Below are 26,858 nucleotides of genomic sequence, written 5' to 3'. Positions count from 1 at the left end.
TTGGCACTTAGATTTGTATTTAACACTGCTTTACGCTATTTTCCTGTAAGAATTTAAACTCCTCAAGAGCAGGAACTGTTTGGGATCCCTGGGAGGCGCAGTGGTTTGGCGCCTGCCTTTGGCCCAGGGCGCGATCCTGGAGACCCGGGATCGAATCCCACGTCGGGCTCCCTGCATGGAGCCTGCTTCTCCCTCTGCCTGTGTCTCTGCCTCTCTCTCTCTCTCTCACTATCATAAATAAATAAAAATTAAAAAAAAAAAAGAGCAGGAACTGTTTTATATCTCTCCACCCACCACCACAGACCTGAGCAAAGTCCTCATATATTTTGTTAATTGATACTTCTACTGAGCCACTCTTTAGATATTTTTAAAAATTGTTACCAGAAGAAATAATGTAATTGAGGAAAATCTTAGTACTAGAGTATTAACTTTGTTCACATGACACAGAGATATTCACTTTTCTGATTTAACTATAGGATGATACTCCTCCATTTCAAAAAAATAAAAAATAAAGCAGAGGCCATCCATCCACGAAAAAAATCCAGCAGAATGTACCAAGATTCGATGGAAAAACATTAAAAATTACAGGAAACAGCTACCCAAGACAGAAAGAGAAAGAAATAGAATCATCCCACCCACTCCTGTGTCTACCAACATTGCTAGAAAGAATTTCTAAGGAGCAAGAGACAAACATTTTACATTAACTATGATTACTGAGTTGGGAAGGAAGGAAGGAAGGAAGGAAGGAAGGAAGGAAGGAAGGAAGGAAGGAAGGAAGGAAGGAAGGAAGGAAGGAAGGAAGGAAGAAGAAGGAAGAAGGAAGAAGGAAAGAATGAAGGAAGGAAGGAAGGAAGGAAGGAAGGAAGGAAGGAAGGAAGGAAGGAAGGAAGGAAGGAAAGCAGGCAGGCCTGTTATTTCAAACATTTCTAGAAAGACAAAACAGAAAATATTCTCACCTGAGTAGCCCATAAATCTGCCACTTTCAAATGACTTAAAAATAAAAGCCAGTGAAAGAACCCAGTGTCCCAGCTTCCCAAATTATAACTTCTGAGTGATGGTCTAGATTGCCATTAAAGTGGCAGAATCACACCCAATAGCAAAGGATGAAGAAATAGCATCTGAAACAGTGTCCTGCACAAAGTGGGCTATTGACTTGTAACCAATACCGTAGCCAGCACTTTAATAACTATTCCTCTTGGTTGTGTTCTTTTCTTACAGCAAAGTGAAACAAAAATACCAAAGTTATGATAGAAAGAAAAGAGATCTTACTATAAACAAAGTTTCTCTAAAGTGAAAAAAAAGGAAAATTATTTAAATCACAAATGCTGTAATGTTTGATATGGGAGCTCTATAAATATGATATCCATAAAAACTATTTCTTAAGCATATAGCATAAAACTAGCAGAAACAAACAAGTATACCTAATTCCAAAACAGTCTGTATTTATATTTAGTCTGTGTGCACCAATACAGTCCTCCATGTTTACATCTCTTCTGATTGGTCAAAGTCCATGCTAGGCCAAAGAATAACATTTTGTATACTCCCTCTATTAGGACTTTGGCAAAATTTTGTATGTTAGAAATACATATGTAGATAGTCCCACTGTTTATAGCCAATCTAGATGACTCTACAGCCAGAGACTCTACAGACTCTACACTGCAGAGGGGTGATGGTCTTCCCATCATCATGAGTCACAGAAAATTGGGTCAAATATATTGGTCAGGGCAGCCCGGTGGCGCAGCAGTTTAGCGCCATCTGCAGCCCAGGGTGTGATCCTGGAGACCCGAGATTGAGTCCCAGGGTAGGCTCCCTGCATGGAGCCTGCTTCTCCCTCTGCCTGTGTCTCTGCCTCTCTCTCTCTCTCTCTCTCTCTCAAATAAATAAATAAATAAATAAATAAATAAATAAATAAATAAATAATCTTTTAAAAAGAAAAACTCATCTGATTTAAATATATATATATATGTCAACTATGACTATATTGTACTAACACACACAAGCTATAAGACCTAATAGCTTATAGTAACAAATCTTTCAGTGAGCTTCAAAAGATATCACTACTGCTACTCCTGTCTACATAAAGCTTGACAGAATGGGCCAACATTGTATGCAGACAACTATAACTATACCCTTCGATTTGCCCTTAGATATCTTCCAGACTGCCACTGCATGGCGCTGCAAACCTAGCCATAACTGTAGCAGGCAATGGTTGTGTCCAAAATAGAGATTTAATATACCTGCATTATCCAGAAATCTCCCTCTATCCTATTACTATAACCACCAGAGTTACTTTAGTAAATAAACTTAAGGACTCTCTGGATTTGCAGGTTTGAGGATCCAAGAGTTTAGCAAGAACATTCAGCCGTAGATCATGTCATGCAATTATCTTTGATGTCGAGGACATGAGTGCAAGCACAATGGGACTATGAAACATCAAACTCCAAAGACCAGTTTTGCTTACAATGAAAATGCTCCCCAGGACCCCATGAAAGATGTTTATGGAAAACCCTGGAATCAAACATAACTATTTTCAGGGGTTGTTTGAGTTTTTCTTTAATGAAAGTACATTAAGTTTACTTCTATAATGAAAAAATAGGAAAACCTAGTTTTAAAGGATTTTTCTCTAACTTTTAAGTCTATTGAGTATAGGAAAAGTAAATGCATTTCCCTTGTAGTTATCAAGCTCCTTTTTTACCACCTCTTCTTTTTTTTCTACTGTGGTGATAGAAAAGATGAAATATCTACAGAGGAGACATTAGGAGAGCCTGATGAAACCCCTGTGTTTTCTACAGGTAAGCTTAGATCTCCTCATTTACCTGCTCCTGAACCTTAATTCAAATGATCATGGAAGTATATTATTTAAAAAGCAATCCTTAATTGAAGTTGACAAGATTTATAATATACTTTCTCAAAACTAACTGATATTTCTAGCTTTATAAAATAATTTAAATGCATTGTATAAAACTTGGAAAATCTAGAAAAGAATAAATGTAAAACCAAATCACTCATTACCCTACAATTTGGAGACAATCATTACCAATATGTTCAAACAAGTTAATTCAAGATAAATATCTGTCTGGCATCCTTTATGTAGTCACAAATGGAAAAATTAACTGGATCACACTGGCAAAACCATTTAACTGTACTATATCTAGAATTGCACCAAACTAGGATAGCACCTAGAAGAGAAGAATGGAGAATTCAATTAAGATCAAAAGTATGAGTTATATTTTCCCAAGAACATATTTATGTGACATTTTTTTAAAATGAGGTAAGAGAGAAACACCCCCCACATCTGTAAACTCCAGAATGACAGAAAAAGTATATGAAATTTTGACCTTGTTCTAATGTAAACCTCTCCAATCTCATTTTTGTGCCTGTGATGTTTTTCATTTCCACAGATGTTGTCAGTGTCTCTCTTGGACCCTTCCCTCTCACTCTCGATGACACACTCCTCAATGACACCAAGATGCCTACAATAGTAAGGAGTTCTGAGAGTCAATCTAGCTTTTCCCATGCCTGTTATTATTTTATTAGTAAAACAAGAAAAGAGAATGGGTGAACTGGCCGTTTAATATTACTAGTGCTGCATTTTTTATCATTCCAATTAAGAGTCAGTGACTTCATCCTATTCAGTATTCTTCCTTCTCCTAGGGACTGAGGGAAAAAAATAGATTGAAAGCTAGAATAAGGTGGGAAGAATTGCAAGAAGCAACTTAATTATAAACTCCAGGAAGGCAGGGGTACCTTTTCCCCCAGTACCTAACAGAATCTCGTATACAGCAGGTATTCACCAAACGCTAGAATAAATGAATGAATAAGCCTATCAATCAATCAGTCAAGTTCCTTCTCCACCAAAGTGTAATCTCTTTTTTTTTTTTTTTTCAAAGTGTAATCTCATAATGACAGTAAGGGAAGAAGTTTTGCTTCAGTCATGGCCAGTGCGAATAGGTCAAACAAATATCAAAATGACTGAAATCCTGTGTGTCAAATGGGTGAAAATAAAAACAGTGTTCTCAAGGCAAAGAGGAGCACTGACCACACTGCTCTCTTTGTGTGAAAAGGCATGAAAGAGGAGAGGATATGTTACAGAATTTAATAGTGGTTATCCAAGAAGGGGGCCATTTTAACCGCTCCAAAATCTTTGAGCCAAACACTTGTTGCTGAACCCAGGAATCTCTATTCCCTCTACTCTGGAGTGACAAGATTGTGGCAGCAGAAGTGGGAAGCAAATTCACAAGGCGGCAGGGGTATAGGGGTGACACATCAGAGCCTGAATCTCCTCTTACACTGCCACTGCAACCAGACCTAACTTCCCTGTGGTCTGCAAGACTTCACTAGCCTTTCCTCTCCTGGGAACCTCCCCCAGGTGATGAGGGCAAGAAGTTCAGTCTCACCAGCTCTGCATGAAAATTCGGGGATGAGAACCCTGCTGGTCATTCTATCTGGCCTATAGGCCTGATAGCTGTGGATTTGCTGGAACTATTGCTATGAACAAAGAATTAAAATGTTCCATTTTTCTCAAAATTACTATTCCATGAACAGTCAAAAGTGCTGTTGGAAAAAATTATTGAGATTAAACTTATTCACTATAAAATTTCAAAGATGACTTCAGTTCACCTTCTCTTTTCTCATATTACTTATATCCCATATTCTTCAAAATCTAATATGGGCCCCCCTTTCTGCAGTAAATATCCCTTGAACATCTCATTCCATATTCATCACTTTCTCCTCTTAACCTTTTTACCACCTGCACCCATCACTTTTGTTCAGCAAATGTTTTACTAAAATCCTCTGATGTGCCAGGCATTGGGATATGTGCCAAAGATCCTAAGACACACTTCCTGCCTTCAATATTTGTGTTATTGTATAATGCAAATAAGTACAACAAAATAATTTAAATGCTGTACTTGAAGATGGTGAATGTATAGAATGGAACAAAATGGTAGACCAGGACAGGTTGCAAAGGATGTAACCTCTAGTCATGAATGTTCACAAAGAGTTTTGGCATAAGTGGCCACATTTTTTTAAAACTTTGGGAGATTTAATGAATAATACTGGATTCAGGAGATTACATGTGGGTTGACAAGATTCGCACATAAAAAGACTCTAGGCATAGGTATTAAATGAAAAATTCAAATATTATTCATTGCTACAAGACATTAGAGGAGGCAAAGATTTCTACCCTAAATGATCAGAGGAAATATTATTTTAAATGAACCATCAAATATTAGTAGGAAGTAAAAAAAATGTGTGTGTGTGTGTGTGTGTGTGTGTCCCCATATGTTTTAGTGCTGGAGGTCAACATGGGGAGCAGTGAGGTGAGTCTCCAGTCAGGAGACTAGCACAAGCAATGTGCTATCTCATCAACAGTGAACAAGCTATCTGGTAGTCAACGCAGGGAGAAATGACACAGACTAAAATTGTTCAAACAGCAACAATTCCATTTAGAATTGCACCAAAAATAATAAGATATCTAGGAATAAACCCAAACAAAGAGGTAAAAAACCTGTACTCTGAAAACTATAAAACACTGATGAAAGAAACTGAATATGACACAAAGACATAGAAGGGCATTCCATGCTCATGGGTTGGAAAAATAAATACTCTTAAAACATCTATACTACCTGAAGCAAGTTACACATTTAGTGCAATCCCTATCAAAATAGCATTTTTCATAGAGCTGGAACAAACTATCTTAAAATTTGTGTGGACCCACAAAAAAAACTCAAAATAGTCAAAGCAATCTTGACAAAGAAAAGCAAAGCTGGAAGCATCACAATTCCAGACTTCAAGTTATATTACAAAGCTGTACTAATCAATACAGTATGGTAACTGGCACAAAAATAAACATATAGATCAATGGAACTGAATAGAAAACCCAGAGATACACCCACATTATATAGTCAACTAATCTTCATCAAAACAGGAGAGAATATCCAATGGGAAAAGGACACTCTCTTCACAAATAGTGTTGGGAAAACTGGACAGCAGCATGCGAAAGAAAGAAATTGGACCATTTTCTTTTTTTTTTTTTTTTTGGACCATTTTCTTACACCATACACAAAAATAAATTTAAAGTGGATGAAAGACCTAAATGTGAGACAAGATACTATAAAAATCCTAGAAGGGAATACAGACAGTAACCTCTTTGACATCAGCCTTAGCAACTTATTTCTAGATATGTCTCCTAAGGCAAAGGAAATAAAAGCAAAAATAAACTGTTGGGACTACATCAAAATAAAAGACTTCTACACAACGAAGAAAATAATCAATAAAACTAAAAGGCAGCCTATGGGATGGGAGAAGATATTTGTAAATGGTATATATGATAAAGGGTTAGTATCCCGAATATATAAAGAACTTATAAAAAGTCAACACCCCAAAAACAAATAATCCAATTTAAAAAGGGTCAGAGGATATGAATAAACACTTTTTCCAAAGAAGACATACAGATGGCCAGGAGACACATGAAACAATGTTCATCATCGCTTACCATCAGACAAATGCAAAACAAAACTATAATAAGATGTCACCTCACACCTGTCAGAATGGCTAAAATCAGCAACATAAGAAATAACAGGTTTTGGCAAGCATGTGGAGAAAAAGGAACCCTCTTTGCACCATTGGTGGGAATGCAAACTAGTGCAGCCACTCTGTAGAACAGTATGGAGGTTCCTCAAAAAGTTGACAATAGAGCTAACCTATGATCCAGTAATTACACCACTGGGAATTTACCCAAATAATACAAAAACACTAATTCATAGAGATACAGGTACCCCTATGTTTACAGCAGCATTATTTACAATAGCCAAAATATGGAAACAGCCCAAATATCTATCAGCTGATGAATGGATAAAGAAGATGTGGTATGTATATACAATGGAATATTATTTAGCCATAAAAAGAATGAAATATTGCCATTTGCAAGGATGTGGATGGAGCTGAAGAGCATAATACTAAGTGATAATAAGTCAGTCAGAGAAAGGAAAATAACATATGATTTCATTTCCATGTGGAATTTAAGACACAAAACAAATCAGAAAAGGGAAAAAGAAAGAAAGAGAGAAACCAAGAAACAGACTGTTAGCTATAGAGAACAAATTGAGGGTTACCAGGGAGGAAGTGGTAGGGGGGAATGGGTGAAATAGGTGATGGGGATGAAGAAGGGCACTTGTCATGATGAGCGCCGGCTGTTGTATGGAAGTGTTAACTCATTATATTCTATACCTGAAACTCATTGGCACTTTGGTACTTTGTCAATAAAATTCAGAGGACACTTCTAGTTAATAGGATTTTAATTCTAAAAGCACTTGAGCTTTCATAATCTACTTCTTGAGACAATAGCTGTATGTTAGCTAACTGTAATTAAAATAAAAACTTTTTTAAGAATAAGATTTTCTACCTGGGCTTACTCAGAAGTTTAATAACAAAAAGAAAAAAATTTAATAAAAAATAAATAAAATTGTTCAGATTAGAGTCAGATTGTGGAGAGCCTTGTGTGTCAGGAAAAAAGTTTGGATTTTTATCCCTAGGTAATAGAGTATTACTGAGGATATTTTTCTTTTAACTTCCCATAGGTCCTAGCACTGTTCTATACCCTTACAGATGCTTAATGTGTGTTATCTCAATGAATGAATGAATGAATGAATGAATGAGAAAGAAAGAAAGAAAGAAAGAAAGAAAGAAAGAAAGAAAGAAAGAAAGAAAGAAAGAAAGAAAGAAGGAAAGAAAGAAAGAAATCTTTCTGTTAAACATCAGTAGTTTGGCAAGTGTGAATCTACATCCTTCATGTGCCCAATTAAAGTTAGAGGCTGTGCTGCTGTCCACTGCCCATGGAAGAGAGGAGTTTGTGATAAGAAATGAGGAGAAACTACATGAGATTTGTCCCGCATGTCATTTTCTATTGGTTGGTCTCTTTTTTCCGCTTCCACAGCTCTATTTTCACTAATAAGAGAATATGTACATTACCAAAGATATTCAATTTTCTACAGACATGTGTTTTACTCTTTTAAGAAAGCTGTTCAGATTTCATGATTATCTGGGTACCCAATACCGAAAATTTGTCAAACCTCAAGTTTGAAACCCAGCTCTAGGCTTGCTCTGTACCCAGGGAGCCCAGGTGAATTCAGAGCGGTGAGACATTCCTTCCTGTTCATAGTCCAGAGGGCAAGAAGGATGACCCCTGGCCCTTGTGATCAGAGGTCAAATCCAGATCCTCAGAAAAGTGCTTCTCTTTTAAGCCACATGCCACCAAAGGTGGCCCAGATATGCCATTCCTTTTGAGAGATATTTCAAACCATCTCTTGACCTGTCAGTGCTTGCTAACTAGCTTCAATGTGAAGTTTAAGTACAAATGGTCTCATTAACCCAGTCTAGGCTCTTATCTTAAAAAGAATATATTAAGTAATATCTCAGCATCCTTAGGTTATTTTGTATAATCTGGTCCTCATCAAAGAGTATTCATAAAGTTACACAAGAATGTGGTACAATCCCAGTGATGCTCTGGCAATATATATGAATTATATGTGTGTGTATATATATGTGTGTGTGTAAATGCTTTCATGGAAAGCACATAGTCATAAAACTACAGTGTTCTCAAGGATCCTAAATAGTTAACTCACTGGCGCTTTGGTACTTTGTCAAGTACCAAAATTCAGAGGACACTTCTAGTTAATAGGATTTTAATTCTAAAAGCACTTGAGCTTTCATAATCTACTTCTTGAGACAATAGCAATATATATTATTTAATATTACCATATGCTTTTGGTTTATGCTAATAGATGATCCTTTATTTTTTTAATTTAGGAAAGTAAAGCAGAATCCACTAAGATATCTGAGGGCCCACTGGAGCAGAAGGTAGAGCTGAGCATCACTCTGACAAACCAGAGGTTTAAGGCAGAGCTCACTGACTCACAGTCCCCATATTATCAGGAGCTAGCAGAAAAGTCTCAACTCCAGGTAAGTGAACCCACCCCACACAACCACAGCCTAAGTCATGAATCAGAATCTGAGAGCCAGCAGCTAAACTCTTTGAGCTGATAGTTCCAACTTTTTATAATTAAGCATTAATTTTTAACCATTAGAAAGATATAAAAAACTGTAATAGGTCCAAAATGTTAGAGCACCTGGATCTCTAGAAAAGTATTTCTATTCCAGCTTCTCTATCTTAAAAGTCACTTACATTTAGGGCTTCTTTAAATATTAGTAGGTTTTTAAATCTCCTTTAACTGAAAGTCATTAAGCACATAGTCTATACGTCTAAAGTGTTCATGTAAGCACCAACCAAGGAATATGCTGGGTTTTTTTTTTTAATATGCTGGTTTGAAATATTTTTTTAACCCGTATTAGTCTCACATAATATTTCCACTTTTGCAGTTTGATGCAATTTGAAGCCATGATATTTTTCATGGGTGATAGTGAAAGGCAGTTATGTTGTCCATGCCAGCCACTAAACTTAGGAGCTGCCCCAAGATGTCTTTTCTGTCTATGACCATCATCACCTCTGCCTGCCTCTTCATTCCCTGCAGGATGAATCCAAACTACTGTGCTGACAGGTCGCATTTCTAGGCCGTGCTAAGAGTCCTGCCTTCCTTTCCAGCCTCATCTTAACACTAGCTCCTCCCCCTCCTTTGCACAGAGGTACAAACTGCTTACAAATCTCTTCTCACCTTTAGCTTTTCCATAAGCTATCTGCAGTGGGTTTCATTTTACCAACTCATTCAGGGGAAGTCCTCTCTACCCATCCTGGGTTCAGTATCAATCCTCTGAGCTAACATACAGTGCCCGTTGCTGTCACAACATTTATCACCCTGTCTTGAGATTATTTGCTTACATGTCCATGGCCTTTGTTGTCTCCTTTCCCCCATCTTCACCCAACATCTTCATTACCTCCAGGTTCTGGGTATTCCCTTGAGGACAGGAAGGGTTTCTTTATCTCTGAAGACTTAGCTCCTAATACGGAGTTTGGGATGCAGTTAACTACTCAGGAGTTGTAGAAATGCAACGAAAAATAGATGCATTCACAAGACAACATAACCATGAACTTTATTTATGGCTATCCCAAGCATCTCACACAGCATGGCCAGGGAACCCATAAGCCCCTACTTCTCATATGTGGAGAATTCTTTTTTTTTATAATAAATTTATTTTTTATTGGTGTTCAATTTGCCAACATACAGAATAACACCCAGTGCTCATCCCATCAAGTGCCGACCTCAGTGCCCGCCACCCAGTCACCCCCAACCCCCATCCTCCTCCCCTTCCACCACCCTGGTTCGTTTCCCAGAGTTAGGAGTCTTCCATGTTTTGTCTCCCTTTCTGATATTTCCCACTTATTTTTTCTCCTTTCCCCTTTATTCCCTTTCTTTTTTTTTTTTAATTTTTATTTATTTATGATAGTCACAGAGAGAGAGAGTCAGAGACACAGGCAGAGGGAGAAGCAGGCTCCATGCACCAGAGCCCAATGTGGGATTCGATCCCAGGTCTCCAGGATCGCGCCCTGGGCCAAAGGCAGGCGCTAAACCGCTGCGCCACCCAGGGATCCCCTTTATTCCCTTTCTATGTGGAGAATTCAATGCTTACCTCCTCTCAACTGGAAAGAAGATGAATAAGCAAAAACTTTAAACCTCCAACCTCTTCCTGCACCAGTTTTCAGTAAATAAAATGTACAGAATCATTTCTACAAACTTGATAAGAGAAAGCATCAATATGGGGTGTTTATGAATCAGAGCAGTACTTAGACATGATTATTAGATCGAATGAATTAAAGAATAGTCTGTTAACATTCTATTTGTTCTTTGATCTTGTCAGAAAAATTCCTAGTATAGTCAGAATATCTTCAAAATTGGATAGTTAGCCAAGATTCAAACCCAAACGGCCTGGCACCAAAACTCCTGTTTATATCCATGATGCTATACTTCCTATTTTTCCTGAATAAATATATATGAGGCACAGATTTTTGTATCATCATCAAATAAACATGACCATTCTACACTCTGAAAACTGTATTAGCCAAAAGGCTATGTGTTACTTGGTCTTGTTCAGGAGCCCCACCACATTAGTCCTGCTAGTTCCTCTGCGTGGTCACTGGCTTCTCTGAAATGGAGCCCCTCTGCTTAGAGCATCTGTTCCCTTTCCAGGTTCCTGAGCAATCCAGACTACCTAGCAGCCTGCCAACACATAACTTACCAGCTCCACCACAGCCCATACTTGCATTAGCACAGCCATTCAGGCCTAATCAGGAATTAATGGACAGTGCTTTGCAGTAATTTAATTTCCACAATAAACCTAATGAGCAATTTAATACAAATGTCAAAAGGAATGCTTAGTTGTTGTGTGAATGCTTTCTCCTGTGCAAACATTCATGAGAACTCAACACGGGTGCCTTTTTATAGCCCCGTTAACGTACATTCCAGCAAGATCAGGGAGGCCCCTGTGCATTTAGTATTATTAATAAGGTTAACTGGGCACTTAATTAGCAATTTAGTGGTTAGCACTCCATGATTGGAAGGTCCCCAGAAGATTATTTAGCAGAATTAACTGAAGGCCTTTGTCATCTCCTCCCTAGATGCCTTCTGCACCCTCCTAAGCAGAGCTGACTCTTAATCAATCACAGGCAGGTTCACAGAGAGGACATGGACAATAAGCGAAATTCCCCTCCACCAGAGCCAGTGCTGTGGAGCACTCCTGGAGGGGAGGATAGCTCTCCTTGGAGATGTTCTCTGCTACCCATGCTATAGCTGTGGGCTTCTATGGAAGTCTGTGCTTGATTGATTATTTTCATCCGTATAACAGCAACTCTGATATCCTGGACAAGAAAGAGGAACAAGTCAGCGTCTGAAACTTCTGCTCTAGAAACTGCTGCTCACACTAAAACATTCAGTCCCAGGTGTTGTTACTGGAATGGCATGACAAATGCCTTGTGGCCCCAAAGCTATTTGTCACAGGAGGCCAGAAAAGACATGAAGCACGTACACAGCTCCTTCCTTCCTGTTGTCATAATAAATATCAGCTTCACATAACCTAAACTCCTAGCTCTCATCTGTTAAGCCTGTGGTGGGGGTGGTAGTGGAGGCACAGAAACTCATTACTCAGGCTCCCTGCACCTGACCCCAATGGGGGCCCTCATCCTGTCCTTCCTCTCATTGAGTCTTTCAAAAACAAGTGATTGAAGGCTTGCTCTGCTTTTGTCAGGCTCCATGGTATGTGACCAAAGAGGAAGTAAAAGAAAATTGGGCTATCAAGGATATAGTAATCCAATAGGAGAGATAGAGACTAAGTAAATCAATAATGCAATATCATCAACTCTTTGCCCATTGTGTGTCATGCACTTATTAGTTATTTCTTATAGGAGCCTTACAAAATAAGTACTGTTATCCCTTTTTTGGCCAAGGAGATCAGATTCAGAGAGTCTAAGCAATAAACTCAAGATCTTACAGCTAGAAAGTAGCAGAACCAATATTTAAACTCAAGCCTACACAGCTACCTCATCACCTGAAAGCTGGGGTGGGGGGGGCAACCTTCATCACTGTAGTTACTATATGCTCAGGGGATGAAAACTATTTTTAACATTGGTGCAAGAAAATATGATTTAGGAGGTAAAGCAGTCTGCTAGAAAAAGAAATCGATGACGCATTTCAAAGCCCAGTGTAAGTGTTTTGGAGATTATCTGTGCATCACTGCCCTAGTCCTTGGCATAGATAATGTAGAGTCAGCAGTAATTTTAGATACAGTGACAATGCAGTGGCATGTCGATGAGTTTAGAGAATGAAGAGAGGCACTCAAGGCAATTAAACAAAATTTGCTGAGTCCCTAGTATGTGGATGATGATCCACTAGGTATTGGGAGAGAGAGAGATGAAGAAGAATAAATAAGACATGGTCCATGAGTCCAAGGAGGATAATCTCAGTGAGGGAGACATCATGTAGCTCATAGGCTGTTTTATGGGGCATACTGTAACAAGTTCTAGGGAGGTCTAGGGAGAAGAAATAATTGAGCCTGACTTCAGAGCTCTACAGATACTTTTCAATAGAAAATGTGTTTGAGCTGGCTGGCTTTGGAAGACGTAAGAGTGGGCAGTCAAAAATCAAAAGGTAGAAGGTGCATCTTGGGCTAAAGGGGAAAAAAGTCATAGAAGTCTGGAGGAAGTACATGTTGTATTTGAGGAGAGATAGACATTTAGTGTGACTAGAGGATACAATATTGCCCAAGGGGGTAATGATAGCAGGAAGAGCAAATGATAAAGTACTTGGGGAATGGAGGAGGTAGATTGTGGAGGGTCTTAAAAGAATTCTTATTAAAGAACTGGGCCTTCTTCAATAGGCAGTGGAGCCCATCAAGGGATTTTTAGAACAACAGATATGGAAGGATTAAAATGGGAAATAAAAATGTAGTCACAGAATGGCACTGAGAAGTCACTTAGAAAGTGATCCTTAAGATGGAAGAAGAGCCATTAAAAAAAAAAAAAAAAAAAAAAAACGCCACACTGTGGAAGAGAAACAGAAAATGCCACTGGATTTGGAGAGAGCCAAGAGGCAACAGCCTGAAGAAAACCCTCCCTCCTGGGCGAATCGGAGGCAGAAGCCATACTATAGTGAGTCAGGAGTAATTAAGTATAGCAATTGTAAAATATTCTAATAATATGCCTCATTAGCAAGGTCAAACTAATTAAGAAAATTTATTGCAAAGTCTGCATAAATCTACAAGTGAATCTAACCATTAGAGTCTGCTTGTACCATTTTATCTAGATACAACAGCCATTTTTATTTTAGTAACATCTTTAACATTATATTTTCCAAATAATTTAATTCAACTCAGAAAATGTAATAGTTATTCTGTCTATAAATAAAAATACCGTAGCCAAAAAAGTTTCTTCCAAGTACCACCTTAAAGTTATTTCATATTCTATGTAAAGTAACCATTAAAGCAGATCAGAATTACCCAATTGCAGCTTTTCTTTTTCTTTCTTTCTCTTTTTTTTTTTAAAGAGAGTATAGTGTGGGAAGGGGCAGAGGGAGAGAGAAAAAATCTTAAGCAGGTTCGATGCCCAGCATATGGAGCCAATGTAGGGCTCCATCCCCCGACCCTGAGGTTATAATGTGAGGAGAAATCAAGAGTCAGATGTTTAACCAACTGAGCCACCCACACACCCCTCCCCCACCAATTGCAGCTTTTAAATAAATACCAAAACACTTTCCTCTGGGTTTCAGAAATAACTAACAACAAAGAGTTTGGCCTCAATAGTTGCTTCAATTTTCCATTTTCATGTTTTTCCCCAAACTCATCAAAAGTGTTTAGGCTTTTTCAGTTACGTAAGATCTGACCCAGTAGATCCAAAGAGTGTTTCATAAACTTCTTTCTTTTTGCAGATGCAAAAGGTATTTAAGAAACTTCCAGGATTCAAAGAAATCCATGTGCTAGGATTTAGGTAAGTAAGAGAATCGGACTCTTCTCAATTTTTAAATTACTTTCTCCATATCCTCTTTTAAAAGCAGTGTCATGAGGATTATAAGGTTCCTTTCCCCCTAGTTGTTTAGCCCTGCCAATCCTGAAAACTGAATACATTTCAGATAAAGGAATTGTCTAATTAGAACATGACTCTACGTGATTTTTTAAGGGATAACACAGGAGGTGTATTCCTTCCTCCCTTTAGAGTCAGAAATACTACTCTCCACAGAGAACTCATCTGCTGTCCTTGGCAATGTTATTAACAAACCTCTTAGGAGAACACCTCAGTAGTGACAGGTCAAAAAAAGTAGCAATTAGTTACCTTGGTGTCTGATTGCTTGATTCCCTGTTGAATGCTAAATATCATCATCGTTTAAACAAATCAGGCAGACCTTGGAGAATCAGGTGAAACTAATAAAAAATAGTACCTTTGGGGATAAGGAAGTTGAAGGGGTATAAAGGGACAGAGGTGGAAGCAACACTTCCCAAAAATATTCCTTTTATTATCATTTTGACAGATGAACTGTGCAAAATGCATTACTGTGCAAAAATTATTAAATTATAATTTTAAATAAAGGGAATGAAATCAAAGAATGGTGCCATGCTAAAGCAGGGTTCAGTTATCTTCCCATGGCTTTTCTACGGGCAGGCCTATATCCACTAGCATCTCAACATTCTAATCTGGGTGGGTTCATGATTTTTGGCAAGCTTTGCATCTTCTAAGTTCTCATTCAAAACATCTACAGGCTGGGTCATAATATGATATATTTTTTTAATGTACCACAAGGAATCTGTCAGCCTTGGCTTGCCTGAATGAGAGCCCCTGCCCCAGGGGGGATTTGTAAAGTGGGTAGAAAAGGCCTCCCTCAAAGGACTATCTGGCCCCTCCATTGTTGTCTGAAATCTAGAGGGTGCCCAGATCAAGTTTCCATGCTCACGAAGAATCGCTTCTGGGCAAGCTCCATGGTTTTTTTCTTTCCAAAGCTATCAGGCCCCTCTGATTTGTCTGACTCTAGAGAAAGAAAATATTGAAAAGTGAAAGTTATAAAAGATGAAACCCTTAATATGTACCACAGCAGACTCATTTTTCTTTATTTCAAGATGCTGTTCCACAATATTCCATGTGAAATCAGATGGATTAGAAAGAAATAAAAGGTGATAGTAGAATATTCTGCATAGATGGCAAGGTCTTCTAGACAAACCACTGCAGCTAAAGAGCAGATGTTTAATTTAAAGCTGAAGGAAATGATAGGAACAGTCCTCTTGGTGAATGTTCAAATTGTTCATTATGCCCTCCCTTCAAATAAATGAAAAACTAATAATAAAAAAAATCTATTTTAGAAGAAAACAAAATGCTAGGATGATGAAATTTTGCAAGGTAAAAATAGTGTATCCACTGAAGCTGCATCTTTTCCATGTGTTTATCTCTATAAGACTTTATTTTTATTTCTACCGAAGATGCTTATAAAATAAATTTGACCATATATTCTCCATGATTTCCATAATGGAATGAATATTTAGTCAACCAGAAAATATATTGACCCTGAATACTATAAACAATATTCTTATGAGTGTGGCAAGCTTTTAATCATAACTAACAATGCTCAGAATATTGTAAAGTAAACTTAGTATGAAGGAAATCACTTTCTTGTGGAGCCAGACCCCCTAAAAACCTATGAGTCTCCTGATAATGTCTTTATGTCAGCTCATTGGTATGAAACCTGATCTACAATTTAATAAGTACATTTTTTATCAGTGACCTCATTTGATTCTCCCAACACAACTGGAAGTTGTGAGAACTTCTATTATTAACACAATTATAAGTATAAACGGAAAAATATCTACTTTAAATACTACTTTATCTTTTAAAACAAATATGGGAAACTATTAACAATCATTTAATCTGGTTAGAGGGTATACTCTTTCAAAGACTGATTCACACAAAGTTCACAGCACCTTTATTTGGAATAGCCAAGGACTGGAAACAACCCAAATGTCCATCTACAGAGCAATAGATAACACAAATTGTAGAATATTGTTACTGTAGTCTACTACTTAGCAGAGGAAGGAACTATTAGAATACACAACAATATAGGTTCATTGCAAAATAACTAGGTTGAATGAAAGAAACCAGAAGAAAAAGACCATATTATGACTCCATTTATATGTAACTCTGGAACACACAAACTAATCTATAATAACAGAAAACAGACCAGTAGTTGCTTGGGGAGGGTGAGACAGAATGGATAGGAGAGAAGGATTTCAAAGAGTCATGAGTAAACCTTTGGGAGGAATTAATTCTATTGTGGTAATAGTTTCACAGGTGTATGGTGTCAAACTTATCAAATTGTACACCATCAACATGTGCAGTTTGTTTCATGACAATTATATTGCAATGCAATAATTTTTTTTAAAGAGCAGGACTAGGGTCTTGGCTCAGGGTGCCCTGCCTCTCTCCAAACTACAAGCTGCTGCTGAAAGAAGCAGGAGGCAGGCCCTAAATGAATGTGTAGTTGGTGCAGAAAGAAGTCCCTCCCAGAGAGCAGCCCAGTTAGATAGTCATAGATTCTCCCCTGCTTCTACAGAAGGAAAGTAGTAGCAAAGTTTATTTCAGTCTTATTTTATCAAGGGATGAAATTTAAATAAATTCATACCCCAGGCAGAAAGAGCAACACAAATCCCATCACATGTGTAGAATGTCTTTGTCAACAAATATCATCTGAAATGTAAAACAAGAAAACTGAATATAGTCATAATATATAAAAACTGAATATAATTATAAACTAAATTCATATATATGTCCAGAGGAGTCCAAAATATATCTGTCAGTTTGATGACCAAATGGCCTCCAAATGGTGGCATGGCAAATGGGCCCAGGCTTGAAGTCAAGCAGGACAGGGCTTGAATCCTGGTTCTGCACCTTCCAACCAAAAACTCCTCCTCTGTGTGTGTGTGTGTGTGTGTGTGTGTTCCATTTTCTATAAAATGGGGACCGTGTTGTTGAAAAGATTAAATTAGGATGCATATAAACTGCCTGGTGAGGACCACCCACTCAGTAAACAGGTGTTTATTTTTCTTGCAACCTGTTCTATGATGAATTGCACCATTCCCTCAAGGCTTACTGATTAAAGAAATTTGAAAAATAATCAGTCAACAAAACACCAGCTCCAGCATCCAGTCTCAGATAAATTACCTTCAGGATTAAATTAATCATTTAATGCTATTCAGAGGGAGAGAAATTCATTTATAAAATACTTTCTTAAAAAACTTCCTGGCACCAGCACCACCCAAAATGTAAGATGTATAGGATATAAATGCCTCCTCTTTGGGAAGAATATGAAGAAATCAAAGAGTTTAACAAAGAGAACCAAAAGTACATACAACCTTTGAACTAAGTCTGAACCCTAATCAGAAACATCATATAATTCTGTTTATTCCTGAGTTTCATATGGCTCTCAAAATTCCCATTCAAATTCTGATGGCAGTTAATGTATTTCCTTCAAAGCTCTGGGCAAACATGGGAAACAATGGGAAAAAAATCTCTCTCTCTCTCTCTCTCTATTTCTCTCCCCTCCCCCTTCTCTCTCTCTCTCTCTCTCTCTCTCTCTATTTCTCTCTCCTCCCCCTTTCTCTCTGGTATGTGAAATGATTTAGTAAATGTCTTAATAAATTTCATAAAAATTCTCTCTCCCTTGCATGTTCCCATTGCATATGATGAAATGAAGACCAAAGAAAAGAAGAGAGGGGTAATTTGGACTTTTCTAATGTTTTGACATGTAGTACCTCCTTCCCTCCCCCCCAAATTTATATGCTGATATTTTACAAATAATTTTACATATAAAGTCTAAGATGAGCCAATGTCTTTTATTGGTGTCTTTCTTAAATAAGAGGAATTGATCAGTTATTCTGCAGTACAAAAAAATTCTTAAGTCAAAATCACTACGTGAGATAAGTAGGTAAACAATGATTTGATCAAAGTGTATTCTGCAAAACTCAAAATCTAATTAGAAAACCAAAAACATATTTCTGTGAAGCAAGCATGTTTTAACAACTTCTTAAATTCCATTTGTGATAGGAAATTGTCTGTCAGAATGCACACTTGTATAAGCAGCCAACCTTAGTCTGGAATAAGGCAGAGAAACTAATTTGCTCCTTAATTCCAAGGTCAGTTTGAATTGGGACAGAGCCCACTATACCTTGGAGAGCTCAGTAATAAGAATCCAGCTTTGGCTTCTATAATTGACTAGTGAAATAATGAACTGTAGACTCTGACTGATTATGTGGCCCAAAGAACTGCCAAGAGTACACATTATCAGTTCCTGTGGCCTTTAAAACTCTTTTGCATCCCTTTGTGTGGATTTATGGCATAAACTAAAAGGTGAACCTGATCCTAGAAAAAAGAGTTTTAGAGAATCCTATTTCATTCTTATATGCAAAAAGGCATTTAATCAATAAATATGATAATAAATATGGCTAATCATATACTACTTCCTTTTTTTTCTCATACCTTTCTTCTAAGATGTTACCTTAAAAGCAGCTTGAGGGAAAAATTATGTTTGATTTACAATTTTGTTTTTTAATTAAAAAATATGTCTTGAGGGCAACCCCAGTGGCTTAGCGGTTTAGTGCCACCTTCAGCCCAGGGCATGATCCTGGAGACCTGGAATTGAGTCCCACGTCAGGCTCCCTGCATGGAGCCTGCTTCTCCCTCTGCCTCTCTCTCTCTCTCTAATAAATAAAATCTTTAAAAAATACTTCTTGAAAGAAGTAGAAGAGAAATAACCTTAAGAATCAAAGCTTTGACTTGGTTACAATATGTACATACTACTGTCCCACTGCTGTATCCTATGCTGCTATTTCATAGACCTTCCTAAAGAAGGCTATTTGTAGATAAATGACGATTCATCCTTCTTGCTGATTGGAACTTCGTGACTTTACTTATAAGGCCACCAAAAACACTGGTGAATAATAGCATCTCTTGAAAATTAATGCTTTTTCATAAAGAATAAAGTAAAAAAATCTGTGATCACTTGATTCAGTTAGTATCCAGTCTTCAAGCTGGACTTAACCTTCATCCTGACATTCTATCTAACAACTAAAATATACATCAATTCAAATTTCAAATTCCTGATAAGCATTTAAACGAGTTGAAAAGTGGAATATTCTTTAAGTGCCCATCAGAAAAGAGGATGAAGTTGTCTGGAATCTTTGTAGCACCTTTATGACTCTCCTTATAAAGCATGTAACAATGGGTTTGGATGGTATGTGTCCTCTGCTGTCTATAGTTCAAGCTCCGTAGAGACACGAGTTATGGCCATCTTTACGAGAGACAGTGCAGAAGTAAAAAGCCCTGCAAGTGACCACCTGTCTTTTGATTCCAACAAAATTGAGAGTGAAGGAGTCCCTCAAGGAATGATGGAGGAGGAAAAGCAACCAGAAATCTATCTCACAGCTTTAGACCTCAAAAAGCTGATCAGCAGAGCACTAGAGGAAGACAAATCCTTGGATGTGGAAACAATTCAGTTCACTGATGGTCAGTTGGTAATTTCATAATTCTGGTGTTACCCTCATTCTGACAATGACATTAGGAGGTGTGAATGCCCATGGTCACCGTCATTTCAACTTGGGCCTTATAGAGTCAATCATTTCTGTGACAGGCACATCATGAATAGTGTCAGTTCTCTTTCCTCACTCCAACCTGTGTCTCATTTGATGAGCCATTGGTTGATACTTCACATCAAGAATAGGTCTAGGAGAAGCCCAGAGTTTCAGTTCAGCAGTTCAACTACAGTCATCCAGTGGAGTCCAGATGGAAAGAAGCACCCATGAACAGTCCTTTTGCATTGGTATAACCCAAACAGATTCCCTCACCTAGCAAATTGTTTGAGTCCCAGAAGGAAAGAGATGGCACATTCAAATTAGGACAACATGAGGAGAGTTTGATAAAGGAACTGTTTATAAAGTTTTTCCTAATACACAAAAGAATACAGAAGTTCCCTGGTACCAGAAACAGGAAGGCCTCATTACTACCTCTAGGCATGAAGGGTTTGCCTAATGATCTAAGCCTTTCCAAGTGGGCAAAAAGGCATTGATATAGTCTATATAAGTCAACCTCCCAGAGCAGAAAATAGCAGGGAGAGGAGAGGAGAGTGGATCTAAGAAAGTCAACAAGATCATCAGGCACACCCAAGATTCTCAGAGGTAGTACCTGGAGGGACCTATGAGCCTAGCAGCATAGAATGCCCAGCATTCTTGGCATGATAGATGGACACTAGAAATGCCATTTTAGTATGATATGGCATGAAACTGGTATTCTCTGCCAGTTCTATTTCTCTATTTTAGATAGTCAAACTCAACACTGGAAAACATCTGGGACCACATGCAAAGCAAGGGAATCTCCTAGGCAAGAGAAGGTAAGCTTCAGATTCATCTTAGAGACCATCTGGTACTCCGGTTTGTCTCTGTTCAACCTTCTGGGATATTCTGAGAATCAGGTTTCAAGGTAGAAGTAGGATTCTGTAAATGGTCCTTGGTTCCAGTGCTTATTCTAGCTATTTCTTTTTGTTAGCTTCATTATAACTTCATCCCCACTGGCCTAACCAATCAACCTGCATGCCTGATCCAAATATATACTATAAAATTAAACACTTTAAAATTCCACTTTAGTGACTATTCTTATCGCATAAATATACAAGATGTACCCCTTGCATCTGTCCTTTAATATATTATTCACAACAATGACCATTAGTTTATGTGATGCTCATTTCTTAATGATTTGCTATACAAGTCCTTAAAAACTGATTATAACCACACTTTTCAGCCTTGACTATTTTAGTGCCCCAACCACAAAAGAAAAAAATAAAAAGAAAGAAATACTCAAACCTTGTGATTTTTCACCTGCAGAATTTTGGGGGTTATTACCAGGCTCTGATCCTGACTTCCACTCAGTGCTGCCTACACTTCTTACTGATAACACAAAGGTAAGTGAGTTTGCTGTTCTTTTGTTCTTCAAATAGGAACAAAGCCTCAAAATCTTCCATCAAAAAAACTTTTAAAAATCCGCTTAAAGACAGAACAGAACAAAATCTTCTTTGCAATGCTAATTATATTTTTTCTGTTTTTTACAAGCAGTACTTTGTTGCCCCCTTCCAATTTCTGTATTAATAAAATATAATACAACTTACATTTCAAATATCGTAAAACTCAAAGTTTTCTTCAATGTTAGATCTTTGTTTCAGTTAGTGTCAGGATTTTCTATTTTGATAAAACAAACACATGTTCATGAACTGAAAAGAATACTTAAGGCAGAATATATAATATTGACTTTCAGAAATAAATATAAACATAAGCATGCTTTATGAGCTTGTTCTTAGGTCTTAAGGTCTTACCTATAGTTATTTATGATGGTTTCATAAGAATAATGTCTTCAAAACTAAAAATAATAAATTTTGTAATAATTTTTGTATTTCATTTAAAGCTATGTCCATTTAATTTATATCAAAAGTTGTCATTGGAGTATTCATAAGTGGAAGTGCTGACTAAGCTCTATTTGTTCTTTAATGAATGAATGTGTAAATTCAAATATGATAGACAATTCAAAGTATTTCAGGATCCCTGGGTGGCGCAGCGGTTTGGCGCCTGCCTTTGGCCCGGGGCACGATCCTGGAGACCCGGGATCGAATCCCACGTCGGGCTCCCGGTGCATGGAGCCTGCTTCTCCCTCTGCCTGTGTCTCTGCCTCTCTCTCTCCCTCTCTGTGACTATCATAAATAAATAAAATTAAAAAAAAAGTATTTCAGTTATTAGTTAATCCTCCCAGGCAGACTCAGCCAAGAAGTCAACTGATCATATTTTACCACTGTATCACTGCATGTTTTCCTTTCAGGAAAAATTTCTATATCAGAACCTGTGTCAGAATCCATAGTAAATTCAAGTCAGCTACAAAATGATTTGACTAAATTTAAATGAAAAAAATACAAAGCGTAGCCATTCTGATGTACAGGGAAATGTCACTTCTCAACATCTGTCTTTCTCAATTCATTCTTCAGGATGCTACTTTGAGTCCAGAACTTCCTCTTGGTCAATCCGGGTTTGAGACATTGGACAAAACAGGACACAGTATACCTGGTGAGTTTTTTATCACAAAGTCTGTGTTAGCTCTTTGTGTTCCTCTTTGAGGAATCCATCTATGACACTACCTCAAAGACTAGTGGTAAAGTCATCCTCAACTCAGGAGAAGGTTTCCTCATACCAGCATTTCCAACTGAAGAGCAATCCATTGAACCACCCTCTTCTGAAGAGGAGGACACCCTCTGTGCCCTTCCTTTGGCTCTAGGCCCTAGGCCCACAGAGAGCACTGACACCCCTTTCCTGATGGATCTAGTGAAAGAAGCTGAAACCAAAACAGTACCAACTGCTGCCCACACAGAACAGTCATCTCTACAAGCCTTCAAAACTGAGAGACCATCAGGACAAGGTAAATCATAAGGCCCACGTCCACAACAAGGGACTATGGCAACACAGTATTAGGCCCTTACAGTCAATATGTGTATTCTGTTTGCCACGTACAGGCTGACCATTCATGCCATCTGTTTTGCTACATATGTTTCTTTAGTGACAATTAGCTCATGTGTAATTGAAAAATAAGGATGTCAGTAAACATTGAAATCCTTTTGGTTCACTGTTGAATTTCCAAAACTGTTCATTTCTGAGGCAGTAGAGTTCAACTTTATCACAGTTAAAAAGGAATTGTTAGCAATTTATGAAGACTTTAAGAAAAAAATGAAATTCTGCAGCAGTCTTTTTTTAGTGCAAGAAGGAGCTAATTTAGTGACTTCATGAACCCCTATGCTTTCCACTTTATACAGCTCTCTGGTGAAATTATACATAAAAATGTCTTTAAGGAAACATGAACCCTAGGATATAAGGCTGATAAGAATGAACTGTGATTCTAAGTGCAAATAACAGAGGAAATTTGTTATAGCTGACTTTTTAACACAGTTTTTCTTCTGTGTTTAAGAATCTGGTGTTTTGTTTGTCTTTTTTCCTTATTCATTTGTTGTTTCTTAGATTCTACATAAGAGTTAAATCAGGGATCCCTGGGTGGCGCAGCGGTTTGGCGCCTGCCTTTGGCCCAGGGCGCAATCCTGGAGACCCAGGATCGAATCCCACATCAGGCTCCCGGTGCATGGAGCCTGCTTCTCCCTCTGCCTGTGTCTCTGCCTCTCTCTCTCTCTCTCTGTGACTATCATAAATAAATAAAAATTAAAAAAAAAATTTAAAAAAAAAAAAAGAGTTAAATCATATAGTATTTGTCTTTCTCTGATTTATTTCACTTAGCCTTATACACCCTAGGTCCATCCATGTTATTGCAAATGGCAGGATTTCATTCTTTTTATGACTAATATTAATATGACTATATATATATGTGTGTGTATATATATATATACACACACCAGATATACACATATATCTTCTTTTTTTAAAGGTTTTATTTATTTATTCATGAGAGAGAGAGGCAGAGGGAAAAGAGAGAGAGAGAGAGAGAGGCAGAGGGAAAAGCAGGCTCCATGCAGGGAGCCTGACATGAGACTTGATCCCAGGTCTCCAGGATCAGGCCCTGGGCTGAAGGCGGTGCTAAACTGCTGAGCCACCCAGGGTTCCCTATGCCATATCTTCTTTATCCATTCATCTATTGATGGACACTTGATGAACACTTGCTTCTATATCTTGGCTATTGTAAATAATGCAATAAACATGGGAGCATATATATCATTTCAAATTACTATTTTCATTTTCTTTGGGTAAATACACAGTAGTGGAATTACTGGATCATATGATAATTCTATTTTTACTTTTTTGAGGAAACTAGTGTTTTCTACAGTAGCTGCACTGACTTGCATTCCCATAAGCAGTGCACAGGATTACTTTTTTCTACATCCTTGCCAACACTTATTTCTTATGTTTTTTTTTTTTTTATTTTAGCTATCCATTCTGACAGGTAGAATGGCTAAAGTATCTATCTCATGGTGGTTTTAATTTACATTTCCCTCATGATTAATGATATTGAGCCAACAATATGTCTGTTGGCTAACTATATGTCTTCTTTGGAAAAATACCTATTCACATCTCTGCCAATTTTTTAAATTGGATTATTTGGTGTTGAGTTGTATAAGTTCTTTATATATGTTGGATATTGATCCCCTACTGAATACATTGTTTGCAAATATCTTCTTTCATTCAGTAGGTTGCTTTTTTGTTTTATTGATGGCTTAAAAAGGAAGTTTAAAATGGAGGACACCCTCTGTGCCCTTCCCTTTTGTTTTATTGATGGTTTCCTTCATTGAGCAAAAGCTTTTTATTTTGGTATAGTGCCAATAGTTTAATTTTGCTTTTGAAAAGCAAAATTAAAATTAAATTTAAAAATTAAAATTAAGTAAAATTAAAAAATCAAAATTAAAATTAATTTACTTTTAATTTTGCTCTAGAAAAAATATTTCTAGAGCTGTTGCCAAAGAAATTACAGTATTATGGTTGATGTTTTTAATAGAATTGTTACTATTTTAATTAGGTTTCTCTTTACAAAATTCTATGGGTTTTGAATGTTCTACCTCGGTCCTATTTTCCTCATAAACTCTGTGTGCAATTAGTATTCAATCTTGTGGAATACAAGTTTTTTCTCAAATGTATATATGACATGAGAGCAGAACCACCTATAAAGATTATATATGGCTTACATGATTACCAGTGAATAAATGTGAACTGCATGATATAATTATCTACTTCTGTACTACAAACCATCCCTGAAGTTTGTGGCTTAAAACAGCAATCGTTTATTTTGCCCGTAAGTCTGAAATTTGGGTAAGGGTTAATGAGGACGGCTCTTCTCTGCCCCATGTTGTATGACCTAGAGTATTTTTTTTTCCAATTGATTCACTCACATGGCTGGCAAATTAGTACTCAACCACAACTATTGGCTGGTGGAGGGGTGGGTGGCTTATTTCTTTCTATATAGGTCTCTTTAACAGGGCTACTTGGGCATCCTTAAAGCATGGCAGCATGGGTTTAAAGAGTCAGTATTGCAAGAGCTGGAAGGTGGAAGCTGCCAATCCTAACAGCTCAGAAATACTTCCTCACATTCTAATGGCTAGACAGCCATAGAGCTCATCTTAATTCAAGAAGAGGGGACTTAGACTTTTTCTCTTTATAGGAGAAATATAAAAAACTTTATAGCTATTTATAATCCATGACTATCCACATCAACCACTATTTTGACTTTCAGATTATTTAAACAATGGTTGTAGGGGTGCCAGAGTGGTTCAGTTGAGTTAAGGGTCTGACTCTTGATTTTGGCTCAGCCTATGATCTCAGGGACCCAGGATCAAGTCCCATGTTGGACTCCACACTCAGTGGGGAGTCTGCTTGAGAATTTCTCTCCCTCTCTCTTTACCCCTCCCCCTGCACTCACTCTTACTAAAATAAATAAATCTTCCAAAAAATTAGAAATAAAAAGATTAAAGTTGTATAAAACAAAACAAACCTTTATAGTAAAATGGTTGATAGTAAAAGCTCGCTGGATTCCTTTCTTTCATTATGATATCATAAAACCTTATTAAAGTCAGCATTTCAAGTAGATTAATAAAAATGATACTACATGTATGATGACTGTGCTATTGTATTTTCAAATTTTTTTTACTATTCTCATTATATTTATACATTCCTTCCACTCAAGATTATACTTTAGAAGACTAAAGCTGGAAGGAATCTTAGACATGATCTAGTTAAGCTACTGTGCTTCATGGTTAAGAAAAATCAAAGCTAGAAATGTGAAGTGTCTTGTTCCAAGGTCACACCATAGCTGGTTGCAAAACCAGGACCATCTGTCAAGTGTCTTCCACGCACTAAATTATGTTTGGCATAACTACCCCATCATTAAAAAAAATATTCCCTCAAACTTGCTTTGCCTTTTACCGCAGCTTCTTTAATCTCCATTTTGCTACACTGTAATTTTTTTTTAAGTTTTACAAAGGTTTCACCTCTAACTGTACATTATAAGGACGCGATTCCACAAAAATCACAAATGGCTTCCTAATTAATCAATTTATCAACCTCATTTCCATCTTTATTTTACTTGATCTTTCTGGCAAGGGCTCCTGTCAATCACTCCCTTCTTGAAACTCCTTCTTCATTTGGCTTCCACAAAATGACTTCTTGATTTTCCTCATATTTCCTGACTCCTCCTCATCAGTCTCCTGCACTAGAGCTTATTGTTAGATTTTTTTTACAATTTGCTTGTTAAAATCCTACCTCATTCAAAAAAAGATTTATGATGATTTACAGACATATAGGAAATACAATAAGATTTTATTTTAAAGAATTGAAAAAAATGGAAGAAAAGACAAAGCAAAAAA

The 26,858-nt window shown here is 37.3% G+C and overlaps 1 protein-coding gene across 1 annotated transcript in view; it reads left to right on the top strand.

Moving 5' to 3' along the window:
- The window catches only part of IMPG1 (interphotoreceptor matrix proteoglycan 1), a 114,274-nt gene that overhangs the window by 18,264 nt on the left and 69,152 nt on the right, over positions 1 to 26,858 (top strand). Inside the window, exons 5-12 of the mRNA XM_038555047.1 lie at positions 2,728 to 2,792; positions 3,402 to 3,481; positions 8,809 to 8,961; positions 14,370 to 14,428; positions 18,174 to 18,194; positions 19,734 to 19,981; positions 21,352 to 21,428; positions 22,497 to 22,575. Coding sequence (XP_038410975.1) covers positions 2,728 to 2,792; positions 3,402 to 3,481; positions 8,809 to 8,961; positions 14,370 to 14,428; positions 18,174 to 18,194; positions 19,734 to 19,981; positions 21,352 to 21,428; positions 22,497 to 22,575 — 782 coding nt within the window. The remainder of the gene's footprint in view (positions 1 to 2,727; positions 2,793 to 3,401; positions 3,482 to 8,808; positions 8,962 to 14,369; positions 14,429 to 18,173; positions 18,195 to 19,733; positions 19,982 to 21,351; positions 21,429 to 22,496; positions 22,576 to 26,858) is intronic.

Source organism: Canis lupus, chromosome 12 (assembly GCF_011100685.1).
Source record: "Canis lupus familiaris isolate Mischka breed German Shepherd chromosome 12, alternate assembly UU_Cfam_GSD_1.0, whole genome shotgun sequence".
Taxonomy (NCBI): Eukaryota; Metazoa; Chordata; class Mammalia; order Carnivora; family Canidae; genus Canis; species Canis lupus.
Note: the sequence above shows the minus strand (reverse complement) of the source record. Positions and strands in the feature narration are given on the sequence as shown.